At 40.6% G+C, this 24,058-nt stretch overlaps 2 protein-coding genes across 2 annotated transcripts in view; both read left to right on the top strand.

Annotated features, from left to right (window-relative positions):
• Positions 1 to 4,087: 4,087 nt before the first annotated feature.
• Positions 4,088 to 6,079, top strand: LOC140241378 (uncharacterized; the record flags this gene model as incomplete). The annotated part of the gene is made up of 4 exons (XM_072321109.1): positions 4,088 to 4,393; positions 4,445 to 4,588; positions 4,715 to 4,861; positions 4,943 to 6,079. Coding segments are annotated over exons 1-4 (1,734 nt in total), but the record flags the coding sequence as incomplete, so codon positions are not given.
• A 599-nt stretch (positions 6,080 to 6,678) lies between these two features.
• LOC140241377 (angiotensin-converting enzyme-like) overlaps positions 6,679 to 24,058 on the top strand; it is a 41,375-nt gene continuing 23,995 nt past the window's right edge. Inside the window, exons 1-3 of the mRNA XM_072321108.1 lie at positions 6,679 to 7,305; positions 10,828 to 10,995; positions 13,177 to 13,279. Coding sequence (XP_072177209.1) covers positions 6,679 to 7,305; positions 10,828 to 10,995; positions 13,177 to 13,279 — 898 coding nt within the window. The remainder of the gene's footprint in view (positions 7,306 to 10,827; positions 10,996 to 13,176; positions 13,280 to 24,058) is intronic.

Below are 24,058 nucleotides of genomic sequence, written 5' to 3'. Positions count from 1 at the left end.
TCTCTAGAGAAGGAAGAATTAAGAACACTTTGGCACAAACTGAGAGCGCAAACAGCATGGCTCAAGTCTGATTAACATGACAACAACTATACAGTACAGTACAGCGGGATAGTCCTGAACAAAACAAAACAAAAAATTCAATGAGCTTAGTTGATGTGATTCTTCAATAAGTACTGTCTTATGTCATCAGGTATCAACTGCCGGATGTGTGGCCAATATAGTTGATCTTAAGTGCGGCAGAGATAGAGCATCTACTAAGGGACGAGGTGTCAGGTAAATAGGACGCGTTACTGTATCCGTTGCATCAGGCTCGGATTCATCCCTATAATACTTAGTGTATAGCACGTCCAAACCCCTGTACCCAATGGGTTAAAGGGGCCTTGAAATCCAAATGCATGTTGATTTGTGTTGATTTATGATACCCTCAACATCACTTTTGCGGTACAACGAATATCTAGAAATATTCCATGTGTTTAAACGATTTTTTCTTCGAGGCTATTTTTCTTCAGATTATTTGGGAACGCCCACAAAAAAATCATTCCAAACCAATATTCTTGAGATGACATCATCTGTCAATCATTGCTAAAGTACTGAAATGTTTAACAAAAGACACTGGAATGCACCTTCCTCTCGACTCAGCATAACTTGCATGTTTCTGTGATAATAATATGACAAAAAAGACATGGCGAGGGAGGGTGCATTTCAATGTTTCTTTTTAATCATATTAGTACTTTAGCAATGATTGACAGATGATGTCAGCTCAAGAATATTGGTTTGGAAGGATTTTTTGTGGGCGTTCCCAAGTAATCTGAAGAAAAATAGAAGAAAAAATCGTTAAAAATAATCCGAATGTTTCTAGATATGTTGAGGGTATCATAAATGAACACGAATCAACACGCATTTGGATTTCAGGGCCCCTTTAAAGTGATGGAAAGACAAGGAGGAGCAAGCGTGCGCATGTATGATCGAAGCCAACTGGTAGCTATAGGTGTCAGAGTCTAGAGTATTTACCCACAGAATGCCCTTATGAGGGCACTGTTCTTCCTGACACTGCATTACTCAAAAGTCTTCCTTTTTATGTTTTCTCCTTGTTCTGCCTTCTCTCAACTTGTTGCAGTGCAGGCTGATCGCATTTGCAGACTATCCTTTCCTACTTATTCCGTTGTCTTACCCTGACAAAAAGTATAGTAAAGACAAATGTGACGACTAAAACTTTAATTACAGTGTTCAATGATTTCGATAATGCTGGCAAATACAACAACTTAATATAGAATAATACGTCTCATATGCGTCACTTTCAGTTTATCATGGCGTTATATGAATAACAATCACGCATGGGGAACCATTGTGTTTTATTTCAGGGAAAATGGGTATTACGTATCGTATTTGCAGACATTTCCCCGAAATACTATTCTTTCCTTCTTCTCCTGTGTTGTCTTACCCCGACAAAAAGTAGCAAGACAAATGTAACAACTGAAAATTTAATTGCAGTGATTTAGAATATGATTTCAAATTAAACATTTGTTTTTACATTATGCGCGAACCATGTGTTCACGATTAATAGTCCGTTACTGATCAATGTCAAGCTCAAAATGCCAATAGACAAGACTATTGTCTCCGGATTTATAACAGTATAAAGAATAACTCACGAGTCATCCAGTGAAAACACCATTTTAAGCTTTCACCATGTGTGGAGTTCAGTCTGAGTGAAGGAGTTTCCTCTGCCATTGTAGCTTTATAATTCAAGGATGTACGTCTTGAGCTTGACACACGCGAATCAAACAGCCCAAACCACAAGCACAGGACTTGAATCCTATCATGTTTTCAATTAAATGAAAAAAAAAAAAATCATCGTAAAAGATTTCAAGTCATAACTGACTGAGCAGAGCGGACACATAAGCAAAGCCCAAAGGCTCTACTACCCAATCTATTAAAACAGATGTACATTTGTCAGAACATGAATAGCCCATATTCAGCTGTATCAGGCGGTCTTCCATGGGGTCAAGTTGGATGTGAGGTGGGACCACTTCACCTGGCTGTACACCCTGCTCTTTGCGAATGATGATGACTGAAGAAGTGTGCTGAAGCAAGATCTTTTATGTGCGCGAGTCGTGACATTTTCATACATGGGACCTCTGTTTTATGTGTTTTGCCTCTTACTATAGAGGGACGGTTATGATTACCAGTACACACAACATTGCTCAGTATTAGACTCGGGAATCGAACCTGGGTCCTTTGGATCTGGAGGCAGACGCGCTACCGACTGAGCCAAATTACCCACGAGTCACACAGTGATGACAAGCTATACACTACGCAAATAAGACATAATACTTAGAGACGTTTCTAAGAGCTTAAGAAGTATTGTGAATTATTATTATTATCATTACTATTATTATTATTATTATTATTATTATTATTATTATTATTATCATTATTATTATTACTATTATTATTATCATTATTATTGTTATTATCATTATTATTATTATTATTATTATTATTGTTATCATTATTATTATCACTATTATTATTATTATTATTATTATTATTATCATCGTTATTATAAATGTCGATAGCTCGTATAGCCTATGGGCATATCTTTCATAATTTCAATCTCATGGGCCTTGTTTACTTATACAATCTAGCTCAATTGTCGTATGACTTGTGAGCTGCATAACTCATTGTCTGTGTGACTCGTGGGCTTTATGACTCGTGAGCTGTATGATGACTCGTGGGCTGTATGTCTCGTGGGTGTGTCTAGCTCGCGACGTGCTCCCGTGCGAGGTGGCTTGGGGAGTAACTGTACGTTGTAACACGCTCCTGTCTTAACGGGATGAAATATATGATCGAGTTGTTAACAGAGAGTAATGGACTGTTTATTTAGATACTTTATAGGCAAGAAGTTTTGTTAATGTCCTTTTCCGAGATGTATGAAGTTCACATCCCGGTTTTATCATTCTGTTGCAGTGAAGATATTTCGCATGGTGTAAAAATATGTCAAACTCGATGCAATTACCCCAAAGCTGAAACAGCTAGGTCAGGTCAGAGGTACGATGCTGAGCTATGCAACACTGCTTCCAAGCTCAGCTCTTCTAGAAGTCATGGTTTGAAGACAAGGGAAAAACAACCCTGTGTGCTTATACATAAAATCTCGGCTATGGAAACAAAGTTTCCTTCCAGACACGTTCACGGAAACTAGATCGCCTTAATTTGTCACGCTTCAACGCTATCGTTCAGAGAATGTTAAGTTAAAAATTTCTCCAGCTCCCTCCCCCCCCCCCCAGCTCTCTCTCCCTCTTTCTAGTTTTCTTCATGGTATCCAAAACGCGTTATTTCACGGTGAAATAAACCGAAAGAAGAGATATCTTTTAAACAAAGATTAATTTCGTTTACTCTTGACATTGACTCACTGCGGGCGGAGAAACCCATCAGTAACCTAGGAAACTGAAAAAAAAAAAACGTTCGCATTGGTCCACATCCTCACGGGGGCGTGTCCACTCCGAGGCACGCAAACCATCTCTCTCCCTCTCTCCCTAGCCTGCCTCGTCAGACTCCTGTTGGATAGATTTAACTCTCTCTATACCATTGCCGCCTCTAACTAGACGCTGTATACGGTGTTTTGAGGTAACGAACCTGAGAGGGCTCTGTAATGCCACGCAACTTGCAACTCTCGAGAAGAGTGGGCCTGTAAGACTGCACACCAGCGGTTGATGTGATGAAACGTTCTCAGTTCAGTTCAGTTCATGAACGTCTCCGAAGGAGTTTGACAGGGACGCAGCTGCACAAGCAGCATTGGCAACCTTTCATAGCATTTCGGGGAGACTGAACTCAGCCAGGCTGCTCCATCGGACGACGACATCAAATACTGTCAGAAATATATACGAATACATTCGTGCATATCATCCCAGCTACTGCTCATATTTGGAATACCGTTTTTCTTGAGCTTGTGGCCGAAAGGCCAACTAAAACTAAGCAAATATGGCAGCTTACATATCGCTGTCTCGCCTTTTCGTAATTAGTGCCATTGTCGTCTGCCTTTATCGCTATCATCCGACTGCTGCCCAGTCTATGAATCGGGGACAGAATAATGCAATGCAGACAGGTGGACGGAGAACTGGGACTAGTGGAGGAGGAACCGGTGGTAGTGGGGGAAGCTTTACGGGAGGAGGAAGTGGTGGTAGTGGGGGAAGTTTTACCGGAGGTGGAAGTAGAGGAGGAAGTGGAGGAACTGGCGGAGGAGGATTTACTTCAGGGGGTAGCAGTGGAGGCGGAACCGGTGGTAGTGGAGGAAGTAGAGGAGGAAGTGGAGGAAATGGTGGAGGAGGATTTACTTCAGGGGGTAGCAGAGGAGGTGGAACCGGTGGTAGTGGAGGAAGTTTTACCGGGGGTGGAAGTAGAGGAGGAAGTGTAGGAACCGGTGGTAGTGGAGGAAGTTTTACGGGAGGTGGAAATAGAGGAGGAAGTGGAGGAGTTGGAGGAACTGGTGGAGGAGGATTCACTTCGGGAGGGAGCAGAGGAAGTGGAACCGGTGGTAGTGGGGGAAGTTTTACCGGAGGTGGAAGTAGAGGAGGAAGTGGAGGAAGTGGTGGTAGTGGGGGAAGTTTTACGGGAGGTGGAAGCAGAGGAGGAAGTGGAGGAACCGGAGGCGGAGGGTTTACTTCAGGTGGAAGCAGTGGAGGTGGAACCGGTGGTAGTGGGGGAAGTTTTACAGGAGGAGGAAGTAGAGGAGGAAGTGGAGGAACTGGTGGTAGTGGGGGAAGTTTTACGGGAGGTGGAAGCAGAGGAGGAAGTGGAGGAAGTGGAGGAGGAACCGGAGGCGGGGGATTTACTTCAGGTGGAAGCAGTGGAGGTGGAACCGGTGGTAGTGGAGGAAGTTTTACTGGAGGTGGAAATAGAGGTGGGAGTGGAGGAACTGGTGGTAGTGGGGGAAGTTTTACAGGAGGTGGAAGTAGAGGAGGAAGCGGAGGAAGTGGAGGAACAGGAGGCGGAGGTTTTACTTCAGGGGGAAGCAGTGGAGGTGGAACCGGTGGTAGTGGGGGAAGTTTTACAGGAGGAGGAAGTAGAGGAGGAACTGGAGGAACTGGAGGGGGAGGATTTACTTCAGGTGGAAGCAGTAGAGGTGGAACCGGTGGTAGTGGAGGAAGTTTTACTGGAGGTGGAAATAGAGGTGGGAGTGGAGGAACTGGTGGTAGTGGGGGAAGTTTTACGGGAGGTGGAAGTAGAGGAGGAACTGGAGGAACTGGAGGAACCGGAGGCGGAGGTTTTACTTCGGGAGGAAGCAGTGGAGGTGGAACCAGTGGTAGTGGAGGAGGTTTTACCGGAGGCGGAAGTAGAGGTGGAAGTGGAGGAACTGGTGGTAGTGGGGGAAGTTTTACGGGAGGAGGAAGCAGAGGAGGAAGTGGAGGAACTGGAGGAGGAACCGGAGGCGGAGGATTTACTTCAGGGGGTAGCAGTGGAGGAGGAACCGGTGGTAGTGGAGGAGGTTTTACCGGAGGTGGAAGTAGAGGTGGGAGTGGAGGAACTGGTGGTAGTGGGGGAAGTTTCACTGGAGGAGGAAGTAGAGGAGGAAGTGGAGGAACTGGAGGGGGAACTGGAGGTGGAGGGTTTACTTCGGGAGGAAGCAGTGGAGGTGGAACCGGTGGTAGTGGAGGAGGTTTTACCGGAGGCGGAAGTAGAGGTGGGAGTGGAGGAACTGGTGGTAGTGGGGGAAGTTTTACCGGAGGAGGAAACAGAGGAGGAAGTGGAGGAACTGGAGGAGGAGGATTTACTACAGGAGGTAGCAGTGGAGGTGGAACCGGTGGTAGTGGGGGAAGTTTTACAGGAGGAGGAACTAGAGGAGGAAGTGGAGGAACTGGAGGGGGAACTGGAGGTGGAGGGTTTACTTCGGGAGGAAGCAGTGGAGGTGGAACCGGTGGTAGTGGAGGAGGTTTTACCGGAGGTGGAAGTAGAGGTGGGAGTGGAGGAACTGGTGGTAGTGGGGGAAGTTTCACTGGAGGAGGAAGTAGAGGAGGAAGTGGAGGAACTGGAGGGGGAACTGGAGGTGGAGGGTTTACTTCGGGAGGAAGCAGTGGAGGTGGAACCGGTGGTAGTGGAGGAGGTTTTACCGGAGGCGGAAGTAGAGGTGGAAGTGGAGGAACTGGTGGTAGTGGGGGAAGTTTTACCGGAGGAGGAAACAGAGGAGGAAGTGGAGGAACTGGAGGAGGAACCGGAGGCGGAGGATTTACCTCAGGGGGTAGCAGTGGAGGTGGAACCGGTGGTAGTGGAGGAGGTTTTACCGGAGGTGGAAGTAGAGGAGGAACTGGAGGAGGGGGAGGAACTGGAGGCGGAGGATTTACTACAGGAGGTAGCAGTGGAGGTGGAACCGGTGGTAGTGGGGGAAGTTTTACTGGAGGAGGAACTAGAGGAGGAAGCGGTGGTAGTGGGGGAAGCTTTGTAGGAGGTGGAACTGGAGGAGGAACCGGTGGTAGTGGAGGGAGTTTTACGAGAGGAGGAGGGACAGGAGGAACTGGTGGTAGTGGAGGAAGCTCCATGGGAGGCGGTGGGACTGGAGGAGGAACCGGTGGTAGTGGAGGAAGTTTTACAGGAGGAGGGAATAGAGGAGGAACTGGTGGTAGTGGAGGCAGTTTCATGGGAGGAGGAGGAACAGGAGGAGGGACTGGTGGTAGCGGGGGCAGTTTCATGGGAGGAGGTGGAACTGGAGGCGGAACCGGTGGTACTGGAGGGAGTTTTACGAGAGGAGGAGGAGGAACTGGTGGTACTGGAGGAAGTTTCATGGGAGGAGGTGGAACAGGTGGAGGGACTGGTGGTAGCGGGGGCAGTTTTATGGGAGGAGGAGGAACTGGAGGAGGAACCGGTGGTACTGGAGGGAGCTTTACGAGAGGAGGAGGAGGGACAGGAGGAACTGGTGGTACTGGAGGAAGTTTCATGGGAGGAGGAGGAACAGGTGGAGGGTCTGGTGGTAGTGGAGGAACTTTCATGGGAGGAGGAGGAGGAACTGGTGGTAGTGGAGGGAGTTTTATGGGGGGAGGTGGAACAGGAGGAGGTACCGGTGGTAGTGGGGGCAGTTTTATGGGAGGAGGTGGGACTGGAAGAGGTCCCGGTGGTGGAGGTTTCATGACTGGTGGTGGTGGTAGTGGTGGTAGCGGTGGTAGTGGCACGTTCGACACTGGTACTCCCATCGGTGGTTCAACTCCTCAAGAGTTTTTAACAAGATATGACGAGGCAGCCAGTGAAACTATTCCTGACTTGCAAAGGAAAAAATGGAACTACTACACAGATGCTACAGAAGGAAATCGACAATCCCTGGTAAGAGTTTTTACATTTTATTGAATTTCTCATCTCTTTCCCATATTTCACAAAACTTGACAAGCAAATGATCTGCGTCATGCATTCCTCATCATGAAACATTATCCTTGCCTTGTGGATTGGATCCAAGGGTTGTGCCGTGTCCAAGTTTTAAGCATAGCATCACTTTTATCTACAGATCTGCTGAATTTGAATTATATTCAAGATTCAAGATTCAAATTTATTTTCATTTCCATGAAATAAACAGAGAAATTATATACAATGTATAAGCAGAACATATTATTTGTAATAATTGCAAAAACGTAAATTGACAAAATGTATGAGAAAAAGAGTAACAATGAAGAAAACACAACTGTATTTTTTCAAATGTATACATGTACATGTAGTACAAACAAATTAAAGATGGGAATGGGAAATGGAGGGTCCCACTAAAAAGCAGAGCTTGTTGTATGATGTGGGACCCTCAAAAATACATAGAACAGCGAATAATGAATTAACGAAGCTACAAACCGATATAAAACAAAATCAAACGAACCAATGTCAGCTGACATGAAATCAAACTGGGAAGGAGAAAAAAAAAGAGAAAAGAAGGAAAAAAAGTATTAAAAAGTCTTCTCAAAGCAGAGAAACATTATCTAGAAGTTGAGGGCCTTTGTGTTGAAATGGGTAAGGATTTCACGTCAAGTGTTAAACCAAGGTTAGACAAGTATCTATTCTTAACAATAAAGAGATATCCAATACCAGTATCAATAATATTTCCTGACTTCATGTTTATCCCTAAAGAGGAATGCGTACTGCTTGAGTTTGTTTTCTGGAACTGAGGTGCTGGAATGTGTAGAAAGATGAGAAGAGGGTACTAGTACGCATTACATGAGATAAGATTAAGACCATTATACTTACTGTGTGCAGTATTCTGCAGTTTAAGCATGATCACATTAATGATATAAGTAATGGTGATGAGGTTGGTGGAGATGAGCTAAATTATGTTTATGTATTTTAGATATTAGAAATTCATTAGTACTACAAATAATAGTAATTATAGACATAAGATTATATGCACCGATTATCATTATCACTTGCATTTAGAAATGTATATGTTAAAACCATCGCAATTTCTTTATTGTTTGTATTCTGTCTGCAGATAAATATAGGATTTAATCAGATAAAATAAAAAGATATAATGCTCCTATACTTCAAACGCCCTCATGACCGATTGTTTAGATGAGGCAAATCTTGGGATATCATGAGACTTGATATCTACATCTAAAGTCTAGCACTACTATTTATCTCTGAACATTTCACATTGTCTTTTATGATCTCCTTACAGAGAAGTCCCGTAATTGGAACACAATACAGTCTCCTGTAACTTCCAAGATTAGACCTAGACAAAATGACAAAGTGATCTTAAGCTTTTGATCTGATGTATCTGATCTGGCGCTTTTTAGCAGCCCCTCAATTTTCATTTCCACCAAGTCCTTTATGAAACAAGATGTATTATATGTTACAAGATATGTTATCATTTGACGTTTGTATTACCTATGTATATTGATTGGAAATAAAAATAAAACATGAATGAATGAATGTATATTATGTGCTATCATTATCATAAGCTATCATTATTCAAGATGAGCCTTAATTCGTGTTTGTAGATGAGATTTTACAGTTATATTTTACAGATTCAACACACTTGGCTTATTGCCGCTCGTATGTACCTCCGTATATCCCACAACCGAAAGTCATTTACCTTTTATCTCTGTGTGTGTGTGTGTGTGTGTGTGTGCGTTTGCTTTTCACCTGATTGGTGCATGTCATAATTAAAAGCACACAGCATACGGCACAATGACGAGGGGCGCTATATCAGTTGGTTTAGGATATACCAGTACGTGATGTAATAGCAAACCTTGTGCCTGATACAAACAAGTGATTCGGTTATTCTTACACCTTTGAGCTGGTTAGTAATTGATATTTCTATTGATTGTCGATTGTTGCCATTTTAGTATTTTTTTTTTTCATTTTGTGGACAAAAGTTATTAACCTTTCACAGTTTCATCATATAATTATGTAATTATAGGGCTCACACCCATAAATATTTCCCCATAGGGATGTGTGTTAAAAATCAAATTTCAAAAAATTCTGTAAAATAGCTGGGAGAAATGAGGTATTTCAGCTTAACTAACCTGCATAAGTGAGATATACCCTTTCATCCATCAAATTTTCAGGGTGGATTCTTCCGTCCAAATTCTGTCCAGGGGTCCGCAAAGCCAGACTACGAGTTCTTATCACTCAAAAAATCACCTATTTTCCGTACACGTACCCAATGAAATATAGTCCCCTCAAATTCCATCAGAAAAGCCTTCATCTTCCAACCAAACTGCAGTTTGTAGAGGAATTCATACTCAACATCTACAGCTATTCAGTTTTTTGCCAAACTACATCATTGATTTTTAATCAATTTTTTCCTTCATTTATTTTGGTATCTTTGGTACGAATTTGTGAAGGGGTCTGGGACATTCCATCGTATTTCCGGGTGTGAGCCCTATATGTATGTGTGTATGTCACTCTGCAATTCAGCCAATTAGCTGCCATGACAGTTTTGTGCATGAACCAGATTGAACTGAACCCTGGAAGCTTTGATTGATTCACCAAATCCACGGGAATCTCAAAAAGCAATTGAAACTCTGAATTTACTGAATATCGTTTATATCTAAGAAAGATCAGATGGAAGTGGCTAAATTCATTGAATCTACGCAAAGTCAGAAAGGAATTTGCAAATCGTTGCCAATTTGAGATACGAACAGGAACTTTGATCTTCTCATGTCTGTTGCCAAATTGAGAATCAACTCTAGATTATGGAATTATAAGAGGCTAATGGCCGTGACTTGTACCGAACAAATAACCTCCCCCCCCAAAAAAAAAAAAAAAAACACACACACACACATACACACACACACACACACAGAAGAGAGAGACTAGATTGAAAAACATTTTTTACCCCACATTATGAACGACAAAACAGTGAAAAGTTTGAAAATGAAGAAATATATCGTGATTGTAGTCACAGGTCTTTCTTTGATAAAGTTATGATTCGCTCCATAAAGTTATGATTTGACCTCTGCACGTGCCCTGCTAAATGCGATGGGAATAAATCGCATCGAATGTGGGGCAGTCAAGGCAGTAGACATTTCATCAATTGACGAGTGCAATACAAATTATTTACTATTGTTGATAATTTGTTGTACTACTTCATTATGCTGTCTTCTGTTCAAGATAACGAAAAACTCCGGGTGCTTGAAAATATTGCCCAAGATAGGACAACCTTAACCATTCTTCAGAATATGTTCTCTCGATTAGTCTTGTATCGTCTGCACTGTAATTGTAATCTTAATCAGTCCTGGCACCAAGTTTTATGTTCTTTCAACTGTTGTCTTCCCTCGACCTTGACTGCTGAATTGGAACTCTTCTTCATCTTTTCGTCTGTCTCTTGATTTTCTGTTTGCTTCCCCCTTTTTTTTTCCTGCCTAGCTTAATTCTCAGCAACAGGCCGGTCAGCTGGCTTCCAACGCCCGCATGACTGCGCAGGAGCAGCGCAATTCCCCGGCTGCCCGAAATGCGCCGCAAGCAACCAGAAGACAGATGGAAGAACTCGCCTCACCATCGAGGGCACCAAGGTTTAGCCGGGCCGGTGCGGAGGTAAGCCGTAGCACCATGCAAGAAAGACTCACATCACACATGAATTACATGAATTCAAATGTAGATTCTGTAGCCTCTTATTCGAAGCATGCTCGAAGTGGCCAGCAAATGTTTATTAAACCATGGATTTAGTAAAGCCAGACCAGACGCTCGATTGGAAGTTCAGTATTATTGTGATATAATATACAAATGTAATCTTGTATTTGTGAGATGCCATGTTTTTGCCTTTTTTCCATGGCCAGTTCTTGGCGTACTTTACTTTTTTATGAAGCACTATATGTCACATAGCACCCTAATTATTTATTACGAATTGTAGCACCATGATATACATACAGTGTGGATATCATGTGAACCTTGGCCTTGAGATGGCAAAACAATGTATGTCGAAAATTCATGAAAATTGACTTAGTCACATATTTCAGCTTATTTTATTATAATCTAACTCTTGACCAAATCTTGGTTTGACAAAAAGATATATAGTTTTACATTCTATTTGCTGTTTTGATTTCCTCCAAGGAATTCGTTTGAAGCGCGGCAGTAATTTTGCAGCTTCCCTTTAAGGAAATAATTTTAGTTCGCGTCAAGCCATTCTTCAACTCGTTGCTCTGTCGGGGCACTCTCGATCTGTCATCCATGAGCGACCTCTATTTCCTCTCAATTTATACCACCAAAAGTTTAATGTTTCCTTCTTCTCTAGTGGAAAACATCCAGCACTAGTGACAATTGTTGCCTCAAACACTAGAGCTAGACACCAAGTAATACAGGCAGGCCTACTAGCCTGGCAGAATACATACTCATGGGCTACACTAGGCAAGTAGGGCCCATTAGCTCGACACTAGGCAAATAAGGCCCATGAGCTCGACACTAGGCAGATAAGGCCCAAGAGCTCGACACTAGGTAAAATAAGGCCCAAGAGCTCGACACTAGGCAAAGTAAGGCCCATTAGCTCGACACTAGGCAAATACGGCCCATGAGCTTGACACTCGGCAGATAAGACCCATCCCATGAGCTCGACACTATGGAAATAAGGCCCAAGACCTCGACACTAGGCAAAATAAGGCCCATGAGCTCGACACTAGGCAAATAAGGCCCATGAGCTTGACACTAGGCAGATAAGGCCCAAGAGCTCGACACTAGCAAACAAGATCCACGACCTCCACACTACGTACATTAAGCCCCATGATGTAATGTCGATCTCGTTGGCCTTTTTCGCCTAGTGTCGAGCTCGTAGGACTTATTTGCTTAGTGTTGAGCTCAAGGGCCTTGTTTGCCTAGTGTCTAGCTCGTGGACCGTATATATAGTTTGTGAGCCTATTCTATTTATGTCGAAGTCGTGGGCCTTGCTCAATTAGTGTCTAGTTTGTGAGTTATATGATTCGCGAGTTGTAGGAAAATTCCTAGGCTGTACATGACTCGTGGGCAGTATGACTCGTGAGTTGGATGACTCGTGGGTGTCGAGGTAGTGATTAAGTGACGTGCATCTGAAATTCACTTCCATCATCATGTATGATGTTCTAGAACATTTTGTTTTTGAAAAAAGAAATGATTTGTATTGTAAGGTAAACTATATCTTCTACAAAGGTCATTTCAAACTCAATCTTTCGCCTGAACATGAGAGGTGATACGTGAAGGATGACGATGTCGGAGACAAAAAATCAAATGAAAATGAACACATTTCTCAGTCTTAGTATTGTATTCAACTATGTATTTTGCTCGAGCTGCTTGCCTCTAATTTAGGTTAACATCGTAAAGTACTTTAAAACAGAAATCCATAATATTTCCATCTAGCATATTTACCGCTAACATTACCTGCTGCTATAAGGGTTTAAGGGATCACAACCAACAATGACTGACCGGCATGTGAAAGCTCTGTAGTCTAGTTGACATGGCGCCTGTCTAGGAATCAGGAGGTCGTTGGTTCGAGTCCAACCTGAGTATGGATGCCAATGACTTTTATCATGGCTAGGTTTTGTATGACCACTGAATATGCTAATTTACGTCAATGTAGGACAATTTGTCAATCCGTTGCAATAAAAAAAAAAAACCTCACCAAGACCCCAAAATCATTAATTTAAATTAGCAACATTATCATTGTTTGCATAACATTGTCACAGCTGTAATTGCACGGATTATAATATCTGCTTTCGTTCGCCTCCTCCCCCACCCCTTTTCGTCTTCAAGGCGGAAAACGTGAAATCTCGCATGAAGCAGCGTTACCTCTCTTCAAAACTGTGCGATGACAACAGAGGAGGAAGCAGGCAAAATTGCCGAGGACTGAACCCCGGTAAGTCAGACACTCCCTTCATTAAAGGGTAAGGACGGCAGGTGGTTTTTCTGTTCACATGTGCTTGGAATATAAGAGATGACGGTTTGCGGATATCGGCTGTTGTTGTTGTTGTTTTTTCCTGTTGTCCTTGGCACCGTTTTTATGTTGTCTACTTTTCTCCCGGAGTCTTTAAGTGGGTGATCCAATTTCCCCTGAAATTTGTAAAAGGGCTGCGGAAGGCTTTTACCTACCGTTTTTTGTTTGTTTTTGTTTGTTTGTTCTGTTTTGTTTTGTTTTTGTTTTGTTTTTGTTTTTTTGTTTAAACACACAGGGTAATAAAATATTCATCACATGGCTACGATTTTTTTGAAGAAAAAAAGAAAGAAAGAAAGAAAGAAAGAAATGAACACTAGCGTTTGCGGAATTTATCCACTATGCAAATTCCGTGCACGACTTTCACCTGGTTGTGCGTTCTCATGATACTCATTTAATGTTCACTTTCATAGCTTGTAAATCATTTGGTCCACTGTATCAGTAACAACAGGGCAATATCAAATGGTCTATGCAAAAATACTGGCTTGTGATTGGTCACAATGCAATCACATGATTAAAGGAGCGAGGATCGATATCATACAACCTGCCGTGACGTCATATCAGGTACACCGCTTATCAGATAATCGCAGAATTTGACTGGCTGTCGATATAGGGCTTAAGAGAAATGATGTGTGCCTTGTCTATCGTTGTATAGCATAACACTCTATACTCCATTGGAAATTGTAATTCCCCTCGAGACAATATTTTCCCTTAGCACTGAGCGTTTCGGGAAAATATAATATATCCGGGAAAATATAGTTTCCACCTGGATGCCAAATGTTGTATTACTCCTCTGAAAAGGTAATATCTGTCTAATGGCTGCCCGCAAGCGAGTACATTAGGCGTAGACCAGCTACATTATCACGCATGCGCAAGCGCGTTGTTTGCGACATCATGAAGGTTCATGCAGGGGCCAGCGATAGAGTAATACTGTATATCGTTACAGAGCTTATAGACCGGGCAAAATATTCTGTGAATGTTTTCCTGTTGTGAATTTGATATCAAAATGATAATTATAGTTATATATATCTATGACTGATGTATAGACTGTCATACAGCAAAACTAATGTCGTGCCCACCGATACCCTTTAACAAAGCGATAGTAAGTCAAAGATGAAAAAATGAGTAAAGAGTTATGCTCCTGCCATCTCTCGGGCTGGGAAGGAACTCGATGACAGGTTAAAAGTGCAATTTGACATAATCTTCAAGTTGACTTTGAGAACTTGAGCAAAATCAGATGAAGAGAACGGTGGAATGTTTAGTGTAGGCAAATCGGACATAAAATTAAAGGGGGGGGGGAAGATATCGAATTTGTAAAGTGTCACCGGTTTTCACCTTGAAGTAACCCTTTTTATCTAGAAGGCATCGTTATCAACAGCTTACAATAAGTCCACATTCAGTGTGACACTAGGCGTGCCAGTCACCTCTAATCGGTTTCTCGTCGAAAAGGCGGTTTAATAAAGATTTATTTACAGGTCAGTGGAAGGTTTGTGAGGTGATGACGTAATCATAAAATCTTCGTATATGCACGTGTGGTTGGTTCACTATTTCATGAAAATGTCCAACTCATTAAAATTCTATGACTTTCTTGAATTATCTTCGATCTTTATCTAAAACAATAAATCTGCCATTACTTTCGCTTGAATTTTACTTGATTCTTGCTATTGGTGCGAACTTGTAAAAACTTTATACTTGCACTTTAACGTTGAGAAAGAGCTCGAATAGCAAGGTTGAGTTTAGCTCGCCCGAATGAAGATCACAACCACTTGGGAAGCACGAATGAGGGGACGCCCAAGAGCGTTGTGGGTCGCCTCGTGGTGCGAGCTGCACGCCCATTCGCCGGCCCTGGATGAGCTCAGCAAGATGCTAATGCCCTTTGCCAAGAGGTATCCATTGTCTGTCCTCACCTCCGGAGCTGCTTGGCGCAGAAAGTGGTGAGGTGTTACCTGCGATGACAGGAATTGTCACGATAGGTGTTGTCGTGGCAAAGGGCAAAGAATGCTCTAGAAGTGGGAAGGGGGGGGGGGGGGTAGGGTACATAGTCCAGGGCTCGAAGTCGCTTCGTGTGCGGCATTATTTTGTGAACATTGTACAACCTGTTACCCTTTTAAAACACACACAAACACACGAACATACACAAATTATTCTTCAACGAATTTAAGCAATATAGGCCTAAATAAAGCTGTCTTTAATGTCACTTAATTAAAAAAAAACACACAAAAAACCCCAAAAGCATAAACACACGTACACAGACACCCACACAAAACACCAACACACTCATACAAACAAGCACATACACGCTCACAGATAGTAAACGCCTTCAATCTTGATGGAACACCCTAAACACCAGTTTACCAATTTGCGGTATATGATTCAAGAAAACATAACTGCACACCATATCAATACTAACAGCGGTAATAACTATATAACAGAGTCAGAAGAACGAGCCCTTGTTCCAATAACATTTTCCCATTTCACCAAATGTAGTTCTAACTTATTTCTTTATAAAGCTATTTCTTTTTCTTCATCCCGATATCACATTATTTCTTACAAAGTTCTTCAAAATTAGGAACTACATACTCCGACCTATATGTAAAAAAAATAAAAAATAAAATCAAAATTGATATTTTTGTTTAAAAATGCATTTGATATCAGGGTCCTCTTACGCAAACACACAAGCCCAGAATATGTTTCCACCAATTCCCTACACAGATTATTCTCAACAGAACCAAAGATTTTCATTTGTAATAACTGTATGTAATAATCTGAATTGAAATTCTCTGACTTTTTGTCAAAAGCATTGTGCGTCTTGGTCTGAAGAAAACATCAGTAATTTCCTTTATCAAAAGTGTAAAGTTATTGTGAACATTTTTAATTCATACAGTGTATGATTGCTGTAGATTTGTTATAATAAGATCATACACCTTTCTGGATGGAATATCTTGAAACAAAATTGTGTTTTCCACATATTCTCAACGAAAAACCATAGTCTTCTTTTCAACGAAAAACTATAATCGTCTTTATTAACCAAATAAAATTCATATTGTATTCCCCTTATGTTTCCTACTTTTTTAAACTGCATCACCTGTTTTCCACATTTTAACTTTATTTTCACTTAGTCCTCAATTATGAAAATATACGACTGCTCTTGTACAATATTTGGCAAAAGTTTGCTCCACTAAATGAATATTTATCGCATACAAAAACATTTTTTACTTGCACAAATAACCTTGCTATAAAGAATAACACACACAAACACAGACACACACACACACACATATCATATATGTATATATATATATATATATATATATATATATATATATACATACACTCAGCAAAAAAAAAAAAGAATGTAAGCACTTTTTCAAGTTCATCTCATAGACTATCTGGCTAAAGATGGTGTTTTATATACCATGTTAAAGGTAATTTGATTAGCTATCAACCTAGTAGGTCAATGAAAATGTTAACTTTACGCATGAGTGAACACATTCGTTTTACTCTTCCAAGGCACAAAAATAAAAATTGAAAAATGGACAAATTGTTAATCAAGCGTATTTGCTCTTCCATAATTAATGAGAACAAAAGACAAATTCAACACAATAGAAATGCAAATTAAATTCACAAATCAACCTATGATCTCTATAATGTCTCTGTAATCCTTCAAAGATTAAGAAAGGCAAATGATAATGGAGGAAAAGGAAGAAACTTCTGCCAAATCCGCAGTCAAAAGACATGAGAGGAAAACAATTTTGGTAACAAAGAAAGTTAAATTTGAAACGTTATTCCAAATTAAGAAAATTTGAAATAATATTTTGTTCTTGAAATTGTCTCATTTATTCTTAAATTCCTTAATTGAGAGGTAAAATGAAGAAATTCTGTCGTCTTTATCATCTTTACGGCTTACTTCCTATGTCATTTAAAATTTGAATTGATGGAAAATGCTTTTGTTCCACTTTCAGTTTCCCCACTATGTTTTTGTTTTGAATATAAAGGGAAACAAGGGAACGGAAACTTATTTCTGCTGTTTCATCCATGTCTCTCACTGCGTTAAATTGGTCTTTTCTTACCATTGCTATCTTGGAGGGCATTTGCAAATGAATTTCAAAAATATGTCCAATTCTGCGATTTTTACTTTTCTGCCTTGGAGGACAAAATCGAATGTGTTCACTCATGCGTAAAATTTCCCTTTGAATAAACCTACCAGGTTAATAGCCAATTAGATAATCTTTGGTATGGTATATGACACATTGATTTTTAGCAAAATCTTCTGTAAAAAGTATTAACTGGAAAAAGTGTTTACTTTCTTTTCTTTTCTTTTTTGCTGAGTGTATATAATATACATGTACATAGTGCGTGCTTACGGCTGTGTGTGTGTGCATATCCACATAATTTATATTTTATGTTAAAACTTTTAAAATGGATGACAACAAAGGTACGGGGAGTTGTTCTGTGAATGAACAGCTGAAATCACGTCATTTGTGTTTCCTCGAATGTTTGTTGCTCGCTTTTTTCAACTAATAGTATATGGCATCAGGTCTTGGGGTCATTTTGCCCTCAGAAATGTTGATCTTTTCCTCTTTCGTGATATTACTGCATATCCTACATCAGCGAGAGATTGGATGGAACTGCTTAAATTCATCAAATTTCAAGCAGGTCAGAAAAGATACTTCTATTTGCAAATTTGAAAGGAAATAGAAGCTAAATGATATTTCCCTGTTGCCTCGAGTCAGAAAGTTGTTAGGGCTCATCATACACCACTCTTTAGTGGCCTAAGACCTCTCATTCCGTTGTGGCGTAAAAATTAAAAGGCAAATATCATTGTAGCAAAAACAAAAAACAAAAAACAACAACAACAACAAACAAAAAAACAAAAACGAAATACGTTTAGAACATATTGCAGAATTATTCCGGGCTGGTGAAGATTTTGATGAATGTCATGAGATATCTGGGCTCTGTATACCATGTTTTTTCAGGATTGTTCCCGCGTGCTGCTTTCCCGATCTTGTTTGAGTGTTTGTTGTTTATTGGTGGCTTCTTTTTTTAATTTGATACCGCTGCTTTCGCGGCACTTCTATGACACGTGCAGAGCCCATGGAAATTACATCGTGACCTCGGGGGTCAGGTTCATTTTGAAAAGGCTTGAATGGATTCGCCACTGGATGCAGCCGGAGGAATTTTTCTCACCATATCTTCTTCTCACTTCCCTGACCCTGACGAGAAAATACTTTACGAAATGAAATTTTTTGCAGAAATATTTTCCCGCTGCTAGCTGAAATGTGTCATGACTAGTGTCCCATCAATGAGTCAAGGTGTAACTGGGACTGTGCATTCGTTGGAAACGAAAGGATGACCCCTGAAATGCGTAAACACACTTAATACCAAGTATTAAATTTTATAAGTTTCCTTGTATTGTTCGTACGTACAGTATCATTAATGTCCAAATTAATAGTTGACTTTATGTTACTAAGAAGTAGTTTCGTACATCGTGCTTTTTGTAAAAAGAAAAATGATATTTCCACCTGAAAAAAAAAAGAGGAAAAAAGAATTAGAGACATAATGTACGCTTTCATAATGACGCAAAACGATAAGCGAACTGGAAATACATACTTGCTCATCCATGCAACAACGAGAATAATTTTAGTTGTTGTGCCGGTTCTGATATAAGAAGAAATATGTTAGGACAGATTGACTTCACTAGAGATGAGCTTAACAAAGTGGTTTGAATTTGCTATTGGATGCCTAGCTGATTTGATTCGACTTTTTTTTTTCTTTCTTGTTAATAGTTCCTTTAATCTGTTGCCGCATCATTTTCTCCGATAACTCTTATCAATGTAAACACCAAACACATATGCAGAGAAAAACATGTTTGTCTCCCTGCCTGTAAGGCATCAATGAGCCCAACGTTTGTCCATATGCGTTCAGCACAAGGGACATATTATCCGGGGTTTATATCCAACGGTTCCTTCCGATTGAACGGTTCCCCTTCCTGCCTTCTCCTTCTCAATGAAATGGTTGTGTGTCTCTCCAAGAACTAAGAACCGTCAGAGGCAACTTCCCGCGCAAAGTGAGGTTGTGTTGCAGTCAGGGATGACGACATTTGTTTTTCAAAAGTGATCTTCAGCTCCCTTTCAAGCCCTCTTTTCAGTTTGTCCGTTTGTTTGTTTGTTTGGTCGGTTTTACTTCTGTTTTTTCAAATCACACATAACAAGAGAATAGTGTACACTTTGAGGATAACATTATTACACGATGCATATGAGGCTTAGCATACGGTTTTACAAACTGATTCAAAATACATACAAAGATTATGAACATAACATTATTCGATGTATAAGACGTGTAGCATACTATATTTCACAAGGAAATTCAGAAGGAGGTTGTAAAAATAACTATTGAAAATTAGTTAAGTGATGATTGAATATTCATTCCGAATTATTATAAAAGTGTTAATAACCAAAATTTAGAACAAAGAAAATAGTAATTATAGGAAAAGAAAAGCAGGAGACCGCAATCATATAGGCAGCTGCTTCACATGGATCGAGGCCGCGGGGTAAAATTCGAAATTACATCTTACTTACATAACTGTAAGGGACGTGTCTACAAAATAGAATACATAATAAACTCCGAAATGTCGCAATAATTGTTAGGTAATAACCTTCTCAATCTTTGGGGTTAAATTGTTCATTAACAAAATAAAGAGACTTAACATTTCCATCTCAATCTCTTTCACATCAGCTCCGATCTTTACAACACCACCCTGTCCTATTCTGGTTATTTCAACGTATTGAGGAAGGTCGCCTTGAAAATGAACTGTCGTTTTCATCGTTAGCTTATAGAAGAAGAAAAATGGTCGTAAGAAAGGAACATCCTAACGCGACTGAATTTCCCGAAAGCAGCTAAGCTTACATATTCAAGGAAAATGGTTTTCCCAAATGTCAAGACTGGTACACCGATTCATTCCTCAGATGTTGGATCCTTTGACTGACTCGATCGATGTTTGGTTGATTCTCCAGCATTATTCACTTCAGTTGGAAAAAAAAATGAGCCACAGGAAAGGAGTTTTATATTGTTCGTCATCATTATTCGTTGAGGAGGAGCTTCTTGCTGAGTTCTTTATTAGTCTTGTCAAAGCTAGATAATTGACATTACCGTCTGACTCCTAAATAGTCGTTTCTATACAGAGTGTTAAGGCCAAGCTATTGATATGTTTATGTAGATAAAGTGTGTTGGTTCTCTGAATTTCCTTACACCTCTTTTCAAAGACTTAATGTGGCTGCGATCTCTCTTTCGAAAGGCTCTTTTTACTTCTTATTCTTTTTCTTTTATTTCTCCTTCTCATTCTTTTTCTTCTTCTTCTTCTTCTTCTTCTTCTTCTTCTCCTTTTTTTTCTTCTTCTGTTTATTCTTCTTCTCCAGCAATTCACTTCATTCTGAACAAAAAGCCCAAAGGAGAAAATTTGTTTTTAGTCGATATTCGTTCAGGAGCTCCTTCCAGCCTTCTTGCCGCTTTCCGTCAACCTTGCTAAATCTAGATTTTCGCCACTATCGTTCAACACTTAAAAGGAGACTTCTGGGCAGAAAGTTTCAAGGTCGAACTATCAAAGTGCTTAGATAATGTGTTCGTTTCCCTAATTTTCCTTTTTACCGCTTTTCAAGGACTTTGGCTGCCATCTCTCCCGCGGAGTCCTCTCTTTACTTCATCTTAATTCTTTTTTATCATCTTCATCTTCTTCTTCTTCTTCTTCTTCTTCACCATCTTCACTTGGACAGAATATTTAGCCTTTCTCGATTTTTGGCAAACTTATCTAGAGTAAGGTCGTAGAAATTATTTCAAAGTAGTAGTATAATCCTTTACAAATCGGAAGTACTTGGCAAGTTCGACTTTGCACAACCGACCAGACCTTAATATCCAGACGCTCAAGGGGCGCCGTCGGAGTTGACTTTTGACATTCAAATGGCAAAAACGTTTTTGCTGATCGTCTTCGCTTGTTCCAATTTTCCGTGAACTGCAACTTTTGTCTCACAGCTCTCGATATTACGGTATCCCTTTTCTGCCTCATTTTGGCAGATTCTCCCTCTGAGGGGCTACGAATAAATCAGGTGTACCTGGGCATGTTATATCCACCAAATGTGGGATTTATGTAAAACAAAATGTAATCCATTCCCTCGGATGTGCTACAAATAATGGTTTACTTTGGATCGCATTGTTACGAACTCATTAGAAATGTAACCATACCTACAAAGTTACTTAAAATCACTTTGGTGACAGGGACAAGAAATAACAGCCAGGCCTTTAAATTAGGAAGAGATTATTAAACCAATAGTGGTGAAGAACAAGACCAAGCGATTGGGAAAACTTGCATTTGCTGGCTTAGCTAAAACGTCGCTTCCGAGACAACAAATCTGGGTTGGTTGTCATTTTGCGACCCTGTTTGCCGCCCAGCAATGAGCAAAGGAATGGTGAGGTGCTTAACAGTTTAGTTGATGCATTTTCCCTCTAAAAATGTTAAAATCCTAACGTTACATTTTCTTTCACCCGCAAACCACGTGCGAGCCCTTAAGGCGGTTTTCGTGACAGATCCCGCGCACGTGATGCAATTTCCTTCTTGTTTGGTTTATAGTTCTATTTTCGGTGGAGGGGAAGGAAGCAATGTTTCAAAATATTGATCTAGGTCACAAAAAAAAGGAGTAGAAAATGCGATTTATCTTTCTTCCTTTATTTCTAATGCCATGGTAAGAAAAAAAAAAACCACAACGCTTTTGTCGCTTAACCAAATTTGGTGGCTAATTTGGTTGTTGGTATGTTTAATCTTTTCTCTCTTTTATTTTGGTGATGTTGAGACCAGCAAAAAGTTTCAATGGAGAACTGTTTACATGCACCTTCTTTATAACAAGAAGGCGAGAAAGAGATGAATGTTAAAAGCCCATCCTGAAAAAAGGCTGCATGAGAGACTTGCAGTGTTAACAAGGAGGTACTAGGACTGCCTTCTTGGTCTCACGAAGAAGTTACAATTCTGTTTTATAATGCCGCTCTGAACGAGGCGCCCAGGTGAATTTTATTATTAAAGCCCGCCGCATACCATACGACTCACGACTATACGACTAAGCGATTTTGGAACTGAAATAAACAAGCGTGTTCATTCTGAGGCTATTGTGATTTCTTTCGGATACAAAGTCTGTCGGCCGTATATAGTCGTGAGTCGTATAGGGTGCCGTGGGCTTAAGCCTCCTTCCCTTTCTTCTTCCAGTCCTGAGCAATAGGCTCTACTGGTCCTGAACAAGGTGTCAGGGCAAGTGATTACATGTTGCCTTGTCGCCATCTCGTCTCGAGGTTCCAAGGCGAGTTTCAACAAGTCGTCGCACATCTATCATGATTCGAAATTCAGTGAATGTCTGGTCGAGAAAAGCACTGGGCTCTGCAAACTGAGATTGACCACATTCGTGATTTCTCCAAATTAGTCGTCTGCAATGCCCATTTGGATGGTGCAGCTTTATCATTCTTGAAAATGAGAATGGAATTGAAGAACGGTGCGTGTTAATGCGGTACTATTGATATGTCAAGATAATATTATTTTCTATATTCGTCATTCTATTGTCAAGCAAAGAAAACTTTCGTTAGGGTTACAAAGCATTTTTCAACCTAGGAATGAACCTTGTCGTACATTGTAGGCCTATCTCTGAAGATGGTTCAGCGTGGGAAAGACACATTTTACAAATTTGCATGGTAACCACTATTCCAATTACCATGATGATAAGAACAGGGATAAATGCTGCTAGTCCAGCGCGTTCCTGGTCATATAAGTACTACTCGAAAGGTTCAACACCGATGACTTCCGCGGGTCATCGGATAATGTTGCCGGCACTATTCAAATCTATCCTGAAACCATTCGCTGCAATGTCTACCATTTTACTGATTTAGAGGTGTCGGGACCAATCAACGTGCTTGGTGTAGAGCGGTCTTGCTGAGTAATGCCACGCCTTAAACCATCAGTTCAAAGAGACATTGATCTGCATGGGTTTGGTGGTTTTGCATCGTTGCTACATTCTACAAGTTCATGAACGGTCATACATTCAGACCTATGTCATTGACCCGGCAGCTTGACTTGCGATTAAGACATGGGGCAATGTTCTCTGCTGTGAACTCTCGATGCATATATAAGATGTCAGATTAGGTGTTTTCGTGTTACCGATTTATGTTTTTTTTGTGTGTTTTTTTTTAATGCACAGTGTTTGAAAGATAAATGGTAATAAGCTTTCAGGTGTAAGCCAGGTGTCAGATGTGGTGTTGTCATACCAATGAGTTTGGAGTGGCCTTCAGTGTAAACCTGATGGTGTTCGTGTTTTTGTTATAGGTCCGTTGTTAGCAGCACAGTCGTACAGGAAAGTGTGTTCGGCGTTTAAGTGTGTCTCAGCTGTCATATGGAAGGTGCGCGTGTTTCGATGTTACAAAGAAAGACTTGTAACGAAGATTCTTCGTGTGAGAAGAATCCGTACTCATTGCAGATTGACGGATAAGTATCAATAGAATATTCAAATTCAAATTCAAACTTTATTTTCACTTTTTTTCCAACAGAATGTACAAGAAACAATATTATGAGTTTGACATGGGAGTAACAAAATATACATAACCAGACAGACTTAACAAAATGTACATGTCTACATGATCAGTACAAAAAAAAAGATACATACATTGTATATACACTCT

This window comes from Diadema setosum, chromosome 18 (genome assembly GCF_964275005.1).
Source record: "Diadema setosum chromosome 18, eeDiaSeto1, whole genome shotgun sequence".
NCBI classification, from domain to species: domain Eukaryota; kingdom Metazoa; phylum Echinodermata; class Echinoidea; order Diadematoida; family Diadematidae; genus Diadema; species Diadema setosum.
This window is presented reverse-complemented; position numbering and strand designations above follow the sequence as displayed.